General features: G+C 35.4%; 1 protein-coding gene across 6 annotated transcripts in view; it reads right to left on the bottom strand.

Moving 5' to 3' along the window:
• VPS13B (vacuolar protein sorting 13 homolog B) overlaps positions 1-15,839 on the bottom strand; it is a 604,787-nt gene that overhangs the window by 178,818 nt on the left and 410,130 nt on the right. For 5 of the 6 annotated variants that reach the window (XM_079796380.1, XM_079796377.1, XM_079796379.1 and 2 more), the window contains one exon: positions 4,402-4,539. The exons of the other annotated variant lie outside the window; for it this stretch is intronic. In XM_079796380.1, coding sequence (XP_079652506.1) covers positions 4,402-4,539 — 138 coding nt within the window. The remainder of the gene's footprint in view (positions 1-4,401; positions 4,540-15,839) is intronic. 6 annotated transcript variants of the gene reach the window in all.

Genomic DNA, 15,839 nt, shown 5'->3' with positions numbered 1-15,839 from the left:
TCATTTAAATGTCATTTTATAGCTACAGTGACAGTGCTCAAAAATATGCCTGCAAAGAAACAATGAAAAAAATACCAGGGAGCTCAAATGTTTTTGTAAATTACCCTGGTTAATTAGAAAAATCTGCACCCTTCCCAGTTCTTCTTCTCACGTGTCAGCTCTCATTAAATTAAAAAAAAATCTCATTTCTAAGTTAAGAAGTCCTATGGTTAACAAAACGTTTAAACTGGGACCAAGTGGGCACATTGCTATGTTTCTGTATGATGTCATACCAAGTAGTGCGCAGCTGAATTTGAATTTGCAAGAAGTATGAATGATTTCTTAATAAGAAGTATCTGATCTAATGCTAATTTTTTCTCCATAGGCTAACTGTGCGGGGAACAGGTGGCCCTGCTTTCAATTATGGAGGGCTAGCATGCCAGTGTGAGGCCTGGATTAGTTCACCTTCTCATGGGGAATTTTCCTTGGTTGGGAATGGATTTATTATGGCTTCACACATGGAATAGAGCTCATGTCAGCTGAGGGCAGTGACACATCATATGATTCAAATTAACCTGCTGTGGACTGTTCTGCAGGGCTTAGATTGTGTATTAAAATGACGACATTTTAAAAACAGCTTGAAAGAAACCAGGATTGCTGAACTGCGATGGTTCCAATTTGTTCCAACTAATCTATCACCTGCAGGAGATATTATTCTAGTGGGTTTCTAGTAGCTGCTGTTTTCCAGGTTTCTCCAAGCCACTGACCTTGCTAATGGGTACAATTGTTGCCTCTGAAGGATGGAAGTGGGGCTGAGAGAGCTTTGAAGGGGTTTTTGATGTAGAAGTTGGGACCTACCATTTGCTCTAAGGAGCTTATTAAGTAAGTAGAGGAAATAAGGGAATACTCAAGAACTTGAATTATTTTTCCAAAAACAAATGCCAAAAGAGCGGCATTTTTATCACCTTGTTTAGATAAAATGATCTCTGAAAAACCTGAAAGGCTGAATTCCATGTCTCTGGATCTATTTTGTTCATCAGTTTATTTTGTTCATTAGATTCCACATGTAAGTGAGATCATGTGATACTTGTCTTTCTCTGACTGGCTTATTTTGTTTACTTTTATTGCTATTGCAGCCTTAATTAAAGAGCAAGAAAAGAATAAATGAAAATATACTATTTTAAAGATGTAGCATAAAACTGCCTTTGGAAATGATACTGAAAAGTATGTGCAATAGCTAAAAAACTAATGGTGGCAAATGATTACTTGCAATACTAACAAAAGCTTTTCCTTTTTTTTTTTTTTGTCAGGAGAAAAGAATAGTACTGAGGAATAATATAAAGCTGAAATTTGTTCCCCCTGTCTCAGCATAAATAATATTCCTCTTAATATACTATTATCTAAAATCTGGACAAAATATAATTTTCTTGAGTGACCAAAAATCTAAAAAAATAATACATCCGTAAGGCAAGACATGCTTTAATGTATCCTATTATACATATTGATCTCTAAATTAGTATACAGTGGCAATCTGGCTGTGTAGTCAGAGAATATAATTATTCTATGGAATAATATGGTATATATTTATATATACTTTAAATAACAGTTATGGTTAAGGAACTTTCTATCTAAGAGTAAATTCTGGAGCAGTTCAAGTTTGCTGGGTTAGTGCTTTAGTGGAACCTGCACAGTTGATATGTCATTCAAACTAATCTCCCCTCAATTTACGAAAGAGACGCACTCTTGATTAAAAGAGACTTAGAAGAACTGGACTCTTAGACTATGAAGAATATAAACCATTCACTGAACATTGTTTTTGATTTTTTCATAAAAAAGTACCATTTAAAAAAAATGACTCATCATTCTCCTCTCCTGTGCCCCCAAATATCCACAGTTTGGCCCTCAATATTTGTAACTGATTGTATTAAGAAAATCATACACACGCATATTTTTCTTTCACATATGAGTCATATCAAATCTCGGTACAAGTATTGGTCTCCAGACCAATAGCACCCACTTACGTGGGAGCCTGTAAGCAATGCAGAATTTCATCCGTACCTTCTAGGACTATTACATTACATTTTTATTTTAACAAGCTCCCCAGAGATGCATCCCATGCACACTCAGGTCTGAGAAGCACTGCTGTAAAACAACTATTTCAATTCATTTATTTAAAAGTTTTAATCTCCAGGTAGGTTATCACTATTACTGAATGAACAAAAGATTAGAAATGGCATATACTAGTATGTAATTTCCAATTTAAAAAAGTATAGGAAATATAAAGCAACTGTTTTTAAAAATCACATTTCTACTACACAGTCATATTAAATTCTAGAATTATAAACATATAATTTTTGATTCATTAATTGACATTCTTAATGTTCAATTCATTTGATTGTCATGAAAATATGGTAAACAATTTTCCACTGATTTGCAGACCCCATTCAAATCAATCAAATGTAAATTAGAAGAGAACTTTTTAGCCAGAGTGAAAGACTGCCTAAAAACAAAAGAAATCTGATACTATGAAAGAGAAATAAGAGGTAAACCCTAGTCTCCTAGTTACTTTTCCATTAACTAACCATATGATCTTACCCTATTTTACCCATTCTAACATGTTCAGCTTTTTACATGTGATCAATTCTAAGTCAGAAAGTGTCTTGTAACTGATGTAATAAAGAGCTGTATCACAGTTTAAACAGTAGATATTTTTTATCTTTTCTTAGAGGGGTAATATAAAATGTTTTTCCCCTCCTACAACTGGTGGTGGCTTGGATTCAATGAAATGTGGTACCTGACACTCACTAATCAAGTATTAAGACATACACTGCTCCCAATCCAGCCATCACCTTACCCCAAAAGCTTCTTCCACTTTAATGACTCCCTTAGCCTTCATCATCAGCTTCTAGCTTTCCTCTGAGTCTTTAGCCTTTTGCACTCGGATATCAAGGTTAAAATTACTCTTTAAATGTATCAATAATTTGAAATATTAAAAAATCCAAATAAATAAGTTTGTATGAAAAGAAACTCCAGTTTTTTATTCTACTGTCACGCTTTGTAAAATCTGGGGTATTTAAAAAATTAAATCCCGAGTAGAATAAAGGAATTGAGAAAAAAGCAAGTGAGTGCAAAGGGTTAGAACCATGTCTAGCTATTTATAATAATGAGAAATAGTTCTGCATATGTCCACTCTTTATGTACCATCATTAGAAAAACTGGGCTGGGCTGCAGTGAGAGGCCAGTGGTGGTGGTTTCAGGCTCCGTTTACTGCAGACACAATGACAGGCCACCTCTCCATCCTCATTGGTGGATACTAAGTGCCTTGGCTGCCGCAGCACATAAACTTAACCAGGTCCACACAGGGATACTTTCACTCATCAAAATGCATACCTTTCAGAGTATTGCTAGGGATCTTAAGACAATGTAAAAGCACTGTTTTAGATTCTTAATAAATAAACTAATCTTCTTTTGAGGACTAATATGTTCTGAAGCACTGTGAGTACAAATTAACAAGAGGAAAATGGAAATGTAGTACTTTCTGTTAAATAAATAGCTAAAATTTCACTGGGATGAGGAAAGAATGATGAAAAAAAGAAGAGGCAGAGCATGAGGAGAAGGAAGAAGAGAGCAGGAAAAAGAAAGAGGAGGAGGATATGGGGGAGAGAGAAGAACTTAGTAGTTATGCTAAAATTAGTATAGAACAGAAGCGATCTAGGTCTTTGGAGGCATAAAAACAGGGTTTAAATGGATCGTCTGCCACTATAACCTTGGGCAATTTACATCACTTTTCCTTACTATAAAATAGGGATAATTATAGTGCCCACTCCTTGGTTATATGAGTGTGTAAAACAGTGCCTGGATTAATAAGCATTCAATATACTTTTATATGTGTCTCTTTAAAACTGAGTATTGATATATTTCAAGTACTTTGCTAAGTTTTTGAAATAAATGAATTTATGTATCTAACCAAATCTATCTGTGTATACTATGTATACTTATGAATGTATATCATGTATGTTATCCACCCATCCATCAACTCACCCACACACCTACCCACCCACCCATCCACCTACCTATCCATCTATTTTATTCTCTTCACTTACAGGCAAGGGGATCAAATACTTAGGGTCACACAGTTAATTAGTAGAAAAGATAGAAATAAAATCTTGGGTCTTTGGCCTCTAGTCAATACTCTTTTAACTGTTAACTACATTTTCTCAGACTAAAGGTAAGATTTAATGCATATTAATATTTGCCGTTTGACCTCTATAATGGGCAGCCTGAGAACAGTACACTTCTGGAAAACAAATGAACTATTCATTTTCGGCACCGAATATTAAGATTACTAACAAACCCTATGTACACGTTCATATACTCTCATAAAAAAAAAAGAGTACATGCATTTGTATAAGACTTTCTTACCTGGCCCATTAAGAAAGTCTTTAATTTGTAGCATTACAAGGGAAGGTGGAATACCACTTTTGCTGTCTATTTCTCCAGGCACCGTCTGCAGCCAAACTGTGCAGTAATCAAGGGCTTCAGGAAGAGTCTTCCCAGGATCTGAAGTGACAAATTTGAACCAAAAAAATGTCAATTACATCATAAATGTCTCATTTTGGTGCCAGACTCAGCTGATAGAGAAGGGGGAAAAAAAACCTGGTTAATTATTTACGTAACCTTCATGGATTCATTTGTATACATAGAGAATACTCATTTGTAACACAAGTGTTTGCATGGAGAAAGAGCAGCTCTCTTTGCACAAGGTGAAATGATAAAACCATGTTTTCCAGAACCAGGCCCAAAGGAAAAGACATTTCAAATCTTAACTAATACCATCTTTGAGTGAAGGTAAAGTTTCTGTACGCTGAGCTGCTGACCATTAACAGTTGAATAGTTGTATTTCTTTTTTTAAAAAACGGGATCTTGGAAACAAATTAAAGAAAAAGTGCAACCTTTTCAGCTTAAAAAAGCATATACATGTTCAAAGCAGCAGTGGATTAGTACTACTTAAGGGTTATTTGATCTGTTTCAGAGTGTTACTGACATTACAATCACTTTTTACTGCTAGGCTTTTGAAGTTAACTTCAGTAGCTTTCCCATAACCTTCTTTAATGATAAAAATTGGTCGATCTTTTAATAGTCCTAATTATAACTAAAATTGGACTTTTTCTGATTTAACTTTTTCTATTAAGTACTGTGTATTTTTTAAAAACTTTTTTCTTGTTAATATTGCATATAGTTTTTAAGAGCCTTTTTTTTAGCAAACGAATGGCAAACGGAATTTTCTTTTTAATGTTTAGCAAGCCAGTTTTTATTGAAATAGCTCTTTAAATAAAAACAACTGCTGTGTCTTGGCATACAATGTAGTAGGCTTTTTAAAAACTTCTAAATATTCACAGTTTTTCTTTAGTTTCAAGATTGTTTTACTCTCTGTGTTTTAATGGCCTCTGAATGTCAATTTTATAGGGATGTTCTTGCCATAGAGTCCATCTATTCCATTTTCAGTTGATTTGAAATGTGTTATTAAAGTGTTATTTATTTTAGGTTTTATTGATTGGATGGCTTTCAAGAATAGCATTTACATACAGTGTATTATATTCAACATATGGCTATACAGTATTACTGTCATATGTGAACTGGGCATATAAATTCTGCCTTGGAATTTGTATTTCCTGACCTTATCATGTGATCCTTATGAAATTTGGCATATGAACCTTTATGTGATTTCAAAGAAAATACTGAAAGCAATTGATCGTGACGTTAAATCTATGTGGTAAAGATCAAACACTAAACTAGTGCATTCTTCTCTTTTTATATGATCAGTGAATTTAAAGCAGTGAGAATATGCATAGTAGATCCATTACATAGTAACACTATACTATTCTCTCTTTTAAATATAATGGTCAAGTCTGGGGAAAGGTTGTCAAATGTCTGTTGTTGGGAGGATCTATAATGAGTCTGGAGGAGCTATGGACCTGCCAGGACCTGAGTGTCTATTTCTAGGGCCTCACGCATGGAGCCATCCAGAAACTGTTATTATAAGGTAAGTGGTACTGTGTCAGACCTATACAAGACATAATTCTTTATTTTGAAGAAAACACAATCAAGAGAGAGAACAGTAATCTAACAGAGAAAACAGAAATCAGATGTAAGTATGTAACTAACTAAATAATGAACAGAGATGAATTCAACTGATGTAGAAATATTATGTGTAAGAAACTGGCAAGTAAAACTCATACTGATAATAAAACAAGCTATAGGAATCAGATATCCAAACTTGTCTGAGAGAATAGGGATATCATTAATATAGAGCATTTATATAAACAACTGATATTAATAGAAAAATGGGTAGAGGATAGATAAGCAATTATTAAATGAAGAAAATTAACAAAGAAAAATAAACATTAAAAATATAAACATTAAGAGAAATTCAATCTTAGCAATAATCAAAGAAAATATTTTTTAATAAGTAGAATTCTTCACCTATCAGATAGGCCAAGACTAAAAATATTGATAATGTCTGTGTAATACACATATATGTGCAATAGAAAACAGAAAGCAATAAACAACCAAAAAACCTTATGGACACAGACAACAGTATAGTGGTTACTAGAGAGGAAGGGGGTAGAATCTTTAGGATGATCCTAAGCACATATATGAACCTAGAATTTATTCAGAGCTGAAAAAAATAAGACAACACAGCATTTATAAAAATTAAAATAAAGGGGAGAGAAAAAAGCACTTCAAAGGTTATGTGATGTCCTGCCTTCATCAAGGTACAGACTGGGGGAACAGCAAATAATGATAATGTGAATGAGCGTTTTACAAGTTGGGGAGGTGGGCCTCATGCAGATTGCCTCTCTTTTCGTAGAAGTTGGAGGACCTGCATCTGGCACCCAGCCTAGGAATCTGCATTAGGGCAATTACAGGACGATATGACTTAGACAGAAAATAAACAAACTGGCAACAGAATAGGAATAAAGAAAATGGAAAAGTCTAGGAAATGTATACAAGGAAGCCAATATTTCAATGACTATTGCCCAACAAAATATTACTGGTTTAATGATATTGTTGGTTTAATTACTATACAACCAGTTTAGAAGTATAGCTGTACTTACAGGGCTGACAGAAAAGAAAAACTGAAGTTAGGAACATCCAGGAAAGTATAGGTTGCATGGTTGACGACTACTGAATGTGTGACAAGGCTGGTGGCCACTCTCCAATTTTTGGTTAAAATCTCTACTCTGAACATTCCTGTAGTCACTGTGGTTATAGGAAGCAGCAGTAGTAAGAGGAAGATATGTCAAAATCCCAGTCACTGTTTAGTCCCTTATACTCTAATGGCCAGATAATGAGGGTATGACTACTAGACTTCCGTTACTGTCTTCAATTTAACTTCTGAATTCCATTATCAGGCCTAGAAAATAGGATTCGTATTACACATCCCTCAGGGTCAATATAGCTGGAAAAGCACCAGATAAACTAAGATTAAAGGAGCCTGTGAATATAATATAAATGGAGTGACAAATGGGGAGACTGTTTCACTGGAAGCTCCTTCGGACTTTGCTAGTTTTCTTTTCATACTTTGCAAACACATATTTATTTGAATACAGGAAGCTCTTAAAATTAGTAAGCTTCTCCAAATGTCGATGAGCACATTTATCTCTAAGCCTAAAAAATAGGAGAAAAATCACATCTTATTGGGAGAAACAGACTGTGGGAAATGGGTCAGAAAAATGACAAATTGCTCATAGCCATAAATCTTGTTCAAAGTCAGCTAGAATTCACTTCAATAACTTATAATATTTGTTTTTCTTCTGGATTGACCTGGCCTCCAAAAAAAAAAAAAAAAAAGATACTTCATCATATCCTGCCACAAGAAACAACCAAAGATAAGATTCAGAAAGTCTCAAGTCCATTTCCAGATGGATCAGGTATTGTTGGCTTTTACAGATACTCAATTCAGGCTGTATTCTTCATGCTTGCAGATTACTTTTTGCTCTTCTTCCCAAAACCTTCATCTTACTTAACTGCTTGGAAGGTCTTCCTCTGAATCTAATTCTTTAGAGCTGCTCATTATTATTATTACTTTTAACCCCTAGCAAATATTCAGAGTTAAGTATGTCTTTGCTTAACATTTGTATTAATAAAATATAAAGTACTCATTGTGCCCAACTCAACACAAAAATTTGAAAATGAACTAGTTTATTTTCTTTGCAATTTTCTACTTAACATAAAATTTTATTTTCCACACTGAAACAGAATAGCTGAATGCTACAGATTTTGTATGCTTTATTATTAACTCTGCTTGGTTCTACTACTAGTATGTGGCAGGATAATCCTTTTTCATAACTAAATTGAAAGTTTACTAAGGTTCCAATAAGAAGACATTTCCCCAGATTTCAGTGGTAATTTTCTCATTTTAAGTTTGATATAACACTGAATATATAATGAAGTCAATTACTTTTACACCAGATACTTCTTTTTTTTTTTTAAATATATTTTATTGATTTTTTACAGAGAGGAAGAGAGAGGGATAGAGAGTTAGAAACATCGATGAGAGAGAAACATCGATCAGCTGCCCCTTGCACACCCCCTACTGGGGATGTGCCCGCAACCAAGGTACATGCCCTTGACCGGAATCGAACCTGGGACCCTTCAGTCCGCAGGCCAACGCTCTATCTACTGAGTCAAACCGGTTTCGGCTACACCAGATACTTCTAAGTGTAACCTACAATGCAGACAAAAAGTTTTAAATTCTTTGTGAATAAAGAACTTTGAACTTTAAAAAGCCTAGTCCATAAGAATCTGTTCATTTGAAAGCTACATCTATATATATAAAAGCCTAATATGCACATTGTCCCCATGGGAGTTCGACCGGGAGACCGATCGCTCGCTATGACATGTGCTGACCACCAGGGGGCGGCTTGGAACGAAGGAAGGCCCTGGCCAGCAGCTGGGGAGGGAGGCCCTGGCAAGCCCTGATCGCCGGCCAGGCCTAGGGACCCTACCTGTGCACGGATTTCATGCACTGGGCCTCTAGTATCATTATAAAGTGGACTAGAGTGAGCTCTACAGCAACATAATTTTCTTCATTTGCCCCTTTCTCACAGTAACTTGATTAACCATTAGTTTTATAAGGAGTTGGTACTCCATGACTCTGTCTGCCTTCTCTTGGCCACTTTTGTGTTCAAGAACACCTCTCTACGAGTGGATTGGTTAAGGAAGGGCAGAAAGAGAGGTTAGCCCAATAGTTATTTTCTCTGACAGTTTCAGGCAAAGTTTCTATTGTGGAAAATGCAAGAAACTATAGTCACAATAATGGTTTTTGATCCTTGGATTTAATTTTCACATGATACTCTTCTTGTCTTTTACATTTCTGTGGAAAATGGGTGCTAACTTAAATGCAAAGAAAACAGAATTTTCCTATGGTGGAGAGTTCTTGCAACCTGGTGTTATTGGAAAAAAAATTTATTAATTGCAATTTGGGGGATGAGTCTGAAAAATAAACTTCTGATTAATTGGGTTGTGGTGTACCTCATTTTAACCATGTTTTCTTCCCAAGTGAATGGTTTGTCATCGTACTCCTGGTATTAGTTTCTTGCTGTATTAAACAGATCTTGTTGCTGCTTGCAATCCTGGGTAACAAAATCGTGCTCAATATTATTAACAACTTTTGGAATTACATCATGCTTTAATTTCCAATCATAGAGATGCTAATGTTAGCATTTCTGATGATATGTAATTAAAACTGTTTCCTAAACTACTATGGTAGATTTACATTTCAGTAGCTTTTTGATTTGATGTCTTATAGCATTGAGTTTTCTTTCTGTTAGTAAAAGATAAAAATATCGCAAATTCACCAGAAGCATAAAATTAATGCTTATATGATGTAGCACTGCAAATAGCCTCAAGATTTACTTGTCTCCACTTTATTGGTTCTAGAAAGTCCAGAAGGATCTATGGTTTGTTAGAGTGTATGTGTGTTTTTAATGACAGACTAAGTTCTTTATAAATTTTGGATATTAACCCCTTATCAGATGTATCATTGGAAAATATGTTCTCCCATTCAATGGTTTGTCTTCTCATTTTGTTGGATCGTTTCCTTTGCTGTGCAAAAACTTTTTAGTTTATTTATTTTTAATTTTGTTTCCCTTGCCCAAAGAGATATATCAGGAAGAATATTGCTACGAGAAATATCTGAGATTTTACTGCTTATGCTTTCTTCCAGAATTATTATGGCTCAACACTGAAAACAAAACAAAACAATCCAATTAAAAAATGGACAAAGGACGTGAATAGATACTTCTCCAAAGAGGACATACAAATGGCCAATAGACATATGAAAAGATGCTCAAAGTCACTAGTCATCAGAGAGATGCAAATTAAAAACACAATAAGGTATCACCATCACACCTATCAGAATGGCTACCATCAATAAATCAACAAACTACTGCTGATCAGGATGTGGAGAAAAGGGAACCCTCATGCACTGTTGGTGGGGATGCAGACTGGTATAGCCACAGTGGAAACCAGTATGCATTTAGCTCAAAAAATTAAAAATAGAACTGCCTTATGACCCAGAGATTCCACTTCTAGGGATATATGTGAAGAAACCTGAAACACTTACTTGAAAGAATATAAGCACCTGTATGTTTATTGCAGCGTTTTTTACAATTCCTGAGATTTGGAAGCAACCCAAGTATCCATTAGTAAATGAATAGATTAAAAAAAGCTGTGATACATATACACAGTGGAATACTACTCAGCCGTAAAATAGAAGGAAATCTTACCTTTTGTGACAAATGGATGGACCTGGAGATTATGCTAAGTGAAATAAGCCAGTCAGAGAAAGACAAGTACCATATGATTTTACTTGTATGTGTAATTTAATGAACAGAATAAACCAACAAATAGTAACAGACTCATAGATAGAGATAACAGACTGATAGCTGTCAGAGGGAAGGAGGGGGCTGGGTGAAAAGGTGAAGAGGTAAAGGGTTTAAGCAACCCCCCCAAACAAACAAACAAAAAAAGCCCTCATAGACAGACAATAGTATTGTGATTACCAGAGGGAAATGGGCGGGGGGGGGGGGGGGCGGGGGGGAGGTAGGAGAAGGTAAAGGGGGGATAAATGATGATGGAAAGAGACATGACTTGAAGTGATGAACACAAAATATAATATACAGATGATGTATTGTATCTCTTAAACCTATATAATTTTACTAACCAATGTCATCCCAATAAATTTAATTAAAAATAAAAAGGGACAGACTATATATTTTATTCATTTTTCTGCAAAGTCTTCAGTGGCCTGTAATTATGGGTTACAAACATCCCGAAGTCTGCCACAGCTAGTGAGCCCAGGCCGGTCCCAGGCTGCGACAGAACCAAAGTGGCATCCATGGCTGCTTAGGAAGACAGCGTCTCTGTGGCCTGTTATGAAACAGCATTAAGTGACTTCTGATGGACTCTTAAGGGACAACATGGAAGAGGCTTGTGAAATAGCCTGTCACTGACCCAGGACTGACTGAACGCAGAGTTAGTTCATGGAGCTTTCTCACATTTTGTTCCAGAGGAGAGTTTATGTCAGTTTATAACAGGATAAAATGTAGGGTAATGAGAACAACATGAACTCTGAAGGCACACAGATCTGGGTGTAAGTCCTGACTCCTTGAAGTGGGTGAGTTTCATCTGAACACTGCTGGGCTCCAGTTTCTTTGTTTGCAAAATGGGGATAATAAACTAAATTGCAGGGTTGTTGAGAATATTATATTAGATAATATGTGTAATGTGTCCTATGGGGCATATCACAATAGGAGTCCAATAAACAGTCACTATTTTGTTTCTTAAACTCAAACTCCAAACAAAATAGGAGTGTGTGGTAGGACTTTCAAGTATCTACTCTTCTTAGTTTTTTTGTTTTTGTCTTTTGATTTTGAAAATGTTTTTTTATTATTGATCTAAAATAAGAGGAATACAAAAGGTAAAAAATAAAAATCTTTGATTAGTGAAAATTATACCCAATTTTGATCTGAAAAATAGTAAGCATATTTATATTTAATTTTTTAAATGATAATTGAGATTTGAAATACTAGCCAATATACTTACTTCCCTGTAATACTCCTAGCTAGGAGAAATTATAGACTCGACAACGTCCCTGCTCCTTGGTTTTGATTAATTACCAAAACTATAGTCTTACCCTCTTTCCCATCCCTTAGAAAGATTTGGCCAACATACAGGAAATAAATACTCTGCAAGGAAGTAAATGATCTGCAAGCCAAAGTAGACTCCTTTCCATTTTTAAAACTAGAAGTTAGACTCCTTTACAAAAGGATCTGAGTATATCAACCTTTATACAACTAGATCAAAATGACACTTTAAAATAATTTATAAAAACACATGGTGAGTGCATGAGGACTGCAATTTCACACCCCTTCCCTCCTTCCTTCTTTCTTCCTTTTTTTCAGGAAGAGCAAGCAGAGTCTACAGCTAGCCAGAGCAGGTGGTGAGAAACTACTTGACAAGGGATCAGGGTAGTAGGTGAGATTCCCTACTTCCCTCCTTCTATCCCACGTCATTGACAAGATGATGCTAACTAACAGGTAATATATGCAATAGCATTTCAATAAATTCTTTTTAATTTGTCTTCTATGCTGTTCAGTAGTGTTCTGGATATCTTTCCTATTTGTTTTCATGTTAAATTCAAATGTGCGTTTCAGATGTTTTGCAGGACAACATCTGATTAAATTCAGTACACGTGAATACAGGGTGCTATCTAGTAAAGAAATGTAGTCACATATACCCAAGGAAGACCAACTTAATCCCAACTGTAAGCCTCTTCTCTTCTCTGAGCGAAGTCAGTTCTGTAATATCAAAGCCAAACCAGTGGCTTTAAGTGATTCCTCCCATTTTCATTCATTTTAAGTAAATATTAGTTAAAATGGTTGTCAAAAAGGCCAGGACACTAATCTTTTCCTCGTGTCCAAAAAGGAAGGTCTATTAAGCTCTCCCTTCTACTACTACTAATTCCAGAAGTCCCAACTTACAGCTGAAGAACGTTTCATAGTTCCAAGGCATTGCATAAATATTGTCTCATTTGGAGCTCAGATTAAATTATAAAAAGACATATATTATTATACCCATTTTAGAGATAAGAAAACTAAAACACCAAAAAGTTTAGTTATTTGTATAAAAAAGCCAAGAGTATTACAGCCAAGACTAAAAGTAAAAATTACTGATTTTCATCTCAATACCCTTCCCCATACATTAGTTTCCCCCACTGGCTAGGTCACTTATTTTTTTCCAGAGAGGAAGGGAGAGGGAGAGAGAGATAAGAAAATCAAAGATGAGAGAGAATCATTGATTGGCTGCCTCCTGCACGCCCACCACTGGGAATGGAGCCTGCAACCTGGGCATGTGCCCTGACCCTGACTGGGAATCGAACCATGACCTCCTAGTTCATCAGTTGACACTCAACCACTGAACCACATTGGCTGGGCTAGGTCACTTCTTATTTAACTTTCTCAGCACAATTCTCGCTGAGTGCCTCTCATTTAATAGACCTACTTACTTGCTATTCCTGTCAAAGTAATAATTTCATTTCACATTATAGGTCAGCAAGAAATGTTCCCAGCAGCTAAATTTTCAGATGAATGTTCAAGTTATGATCATTATGACATTAAAGTCACAGGTTAATGCTAAGCCTTTCCAGGGACATTAGCAAAACCTTTAATTCTAAAGAGACATGTAACTCAATCCTTCTCTTAAAGTCACAATAACTAAATGAAATCAAGATATGATTTATGAGGTGTAAGAAGCCAGTTTATGATTTTCCAACTGTTGGTTTACTCAAATGTCTTTGGCACATTTTCTGCAGACCTAATTCACAAACGAGTAAAGAAGTCAATTACTGTAACTGCAATTTAAAAAATTACACAATAGCAATGATTGCACTGAAGTGATATGAATTATTTTTGCTATTAGAACCACTATTTTAAAATTGGATTGAAGATATTAACAATGATGATAAAAGCAACAATAGTAATAACGTTCATTGAACCCTGTGCTACACACTTAGCCACGAGCTCTATATACATTATTTAATCCTCTCAGCAACCTTAGGAGGTTGCTGTCAGTATTATCCCCATATTAGAGATCAGGAACTGAGGTTTAGAGAAGTTAAATAACTTGGCCACGGTTACACAGCTATAAGTAGCAGAGCTGGGATTAGAACCCAGGAATGAATGACTCCAAAGTGAGCTCTAAAAAAACCAAAACCAAAACCAAAACCAAAACCAAAAAACACACAAAGTGAGCTCGATTCTATTCTATGTTTGCCTCTTAATTGGACCTGAAGTCACAGCTGTAACATTTAGAAAACTCATATTTCTCCGTATGATAAATTCTAATCAACTTTAATTTCTGTATTTTAGTCTTGCTGATGCTTGAAAATTATAATAAGGTAGGGAAGTTGCAAGAGGGCAGAAGCATTGTTTTCAAATCGGTTTGTTAGTTCCTAGAACACATTAATGGGTAATAAGATACTGGGCTGACTGACTGACTGTGTACTAAGGAAGCAGGGGGGTTAGTTAAATTCCGCCAGGATGGGTCAATTCCTTCACAATTGACCAGATGGCACAGTCATTTCTTGAAAAACAAACAAAAGGCTCTAAACAAACAAGAAGAAAAATGACTTTTTGAGGCTGCCTTGGGCTGCATAGTCAAGATATGAGGCAATTTCCAATCTGGACTCTATTACCTTAAACAAAACAAATACCAATTTTTAAATATTTATAAACACAACTAATACGATTATGTTAAAAACAACTACATACATCTTTATTTAAATGAGAATTGCCAATAACCCAGCTGCTGCACAGAGAGTGCGGGCAGACCTCACTGGGGGCAGAGGTTGCTCCAGGTGAGCAGCGCAGGGAAAAGCCTACTGGCACATGATTCCCATATTTTAAAAAGAAACCTGTTAACTCAGAGTGGTATTATCTACCTGAACTAGGTAGGAAGCCACTTATAGGTTATTAATATTAATAGCTGCAAAAGAAATTCAAGTTGGTAACTTAGTCTTTAATCTGTCATTTTTTAAATTATGGAGAGTAAAACAAAGCTACACACACACACACACACAGGAATTACTGGCATAATTTAAGATAACTAAATTGTGCAGATTGGGGATTATGCTTTATCACTGAAAATTATAAGCAACTCATCATTCTTATTTCACTTCAGGTTTCTAAAATAGATATAGCTATCGGTATAAACATAGACTATCATCTATTCTGGGTAGCTACTCATAGTAAATTTAGGTTTTTTAATATATATGTGTATAAATTGTATATAACACACACATATATGTATATATGTCAGTCACATGTGCTGAGAAGGCAACATGACAGGAGGGACAATGAATTTCACAGAATTTCCTCTTCTAACTTGATTTTATAATACATGAGAGAATATCCCTATGGAACACATAGAGCAAACACCACTACCACCCTCTGAGTATTTGGGCATGTTCTTTGTGTAATGGTGACATGGGCAGAATCAAGTTAATGCTGACAACTCCCTGAAAGCAGTAATTATTCATTACAATACATTTAACTGATCTGTGCTTATAGATGTAAAGATATTAAAGTATCACTTTTGGGGGAAATCCTGTATTAACTTTCCCAGAAAGCCATGTGTTGGCTAATGGACTAGGAAATATTTTTATTATTTTAAATTGCAGGATTTCTGGTGCCAGCCAAAATTGGAATAAGTTCACTGCAGCCTAACTCTCATGCTGCTTACAAGTAAAACCTTGAAAAAAATACAAAAATAAATACCTGAGAACTCAGAAAAGT

The sequence above is a fragment of the Cnephaeus nilssonii genome (assembly GCF_951640355.1).
Source record: "Cnephaeus nilssonii genome assembly, chromosome: 18".
In the NCBI taxonomy this organism is placed as follows: Eukaryota; Metazoa; Chordata; class Mammalia; order Chiroptera; family Vespertilionidae; genus Cnephaeus; species Cnephaeus nilssonii.
Note: the sequence above shows the minus strand (reverse complement) of the source record. Positions and strands in the feature narration are given on the sequence as shown.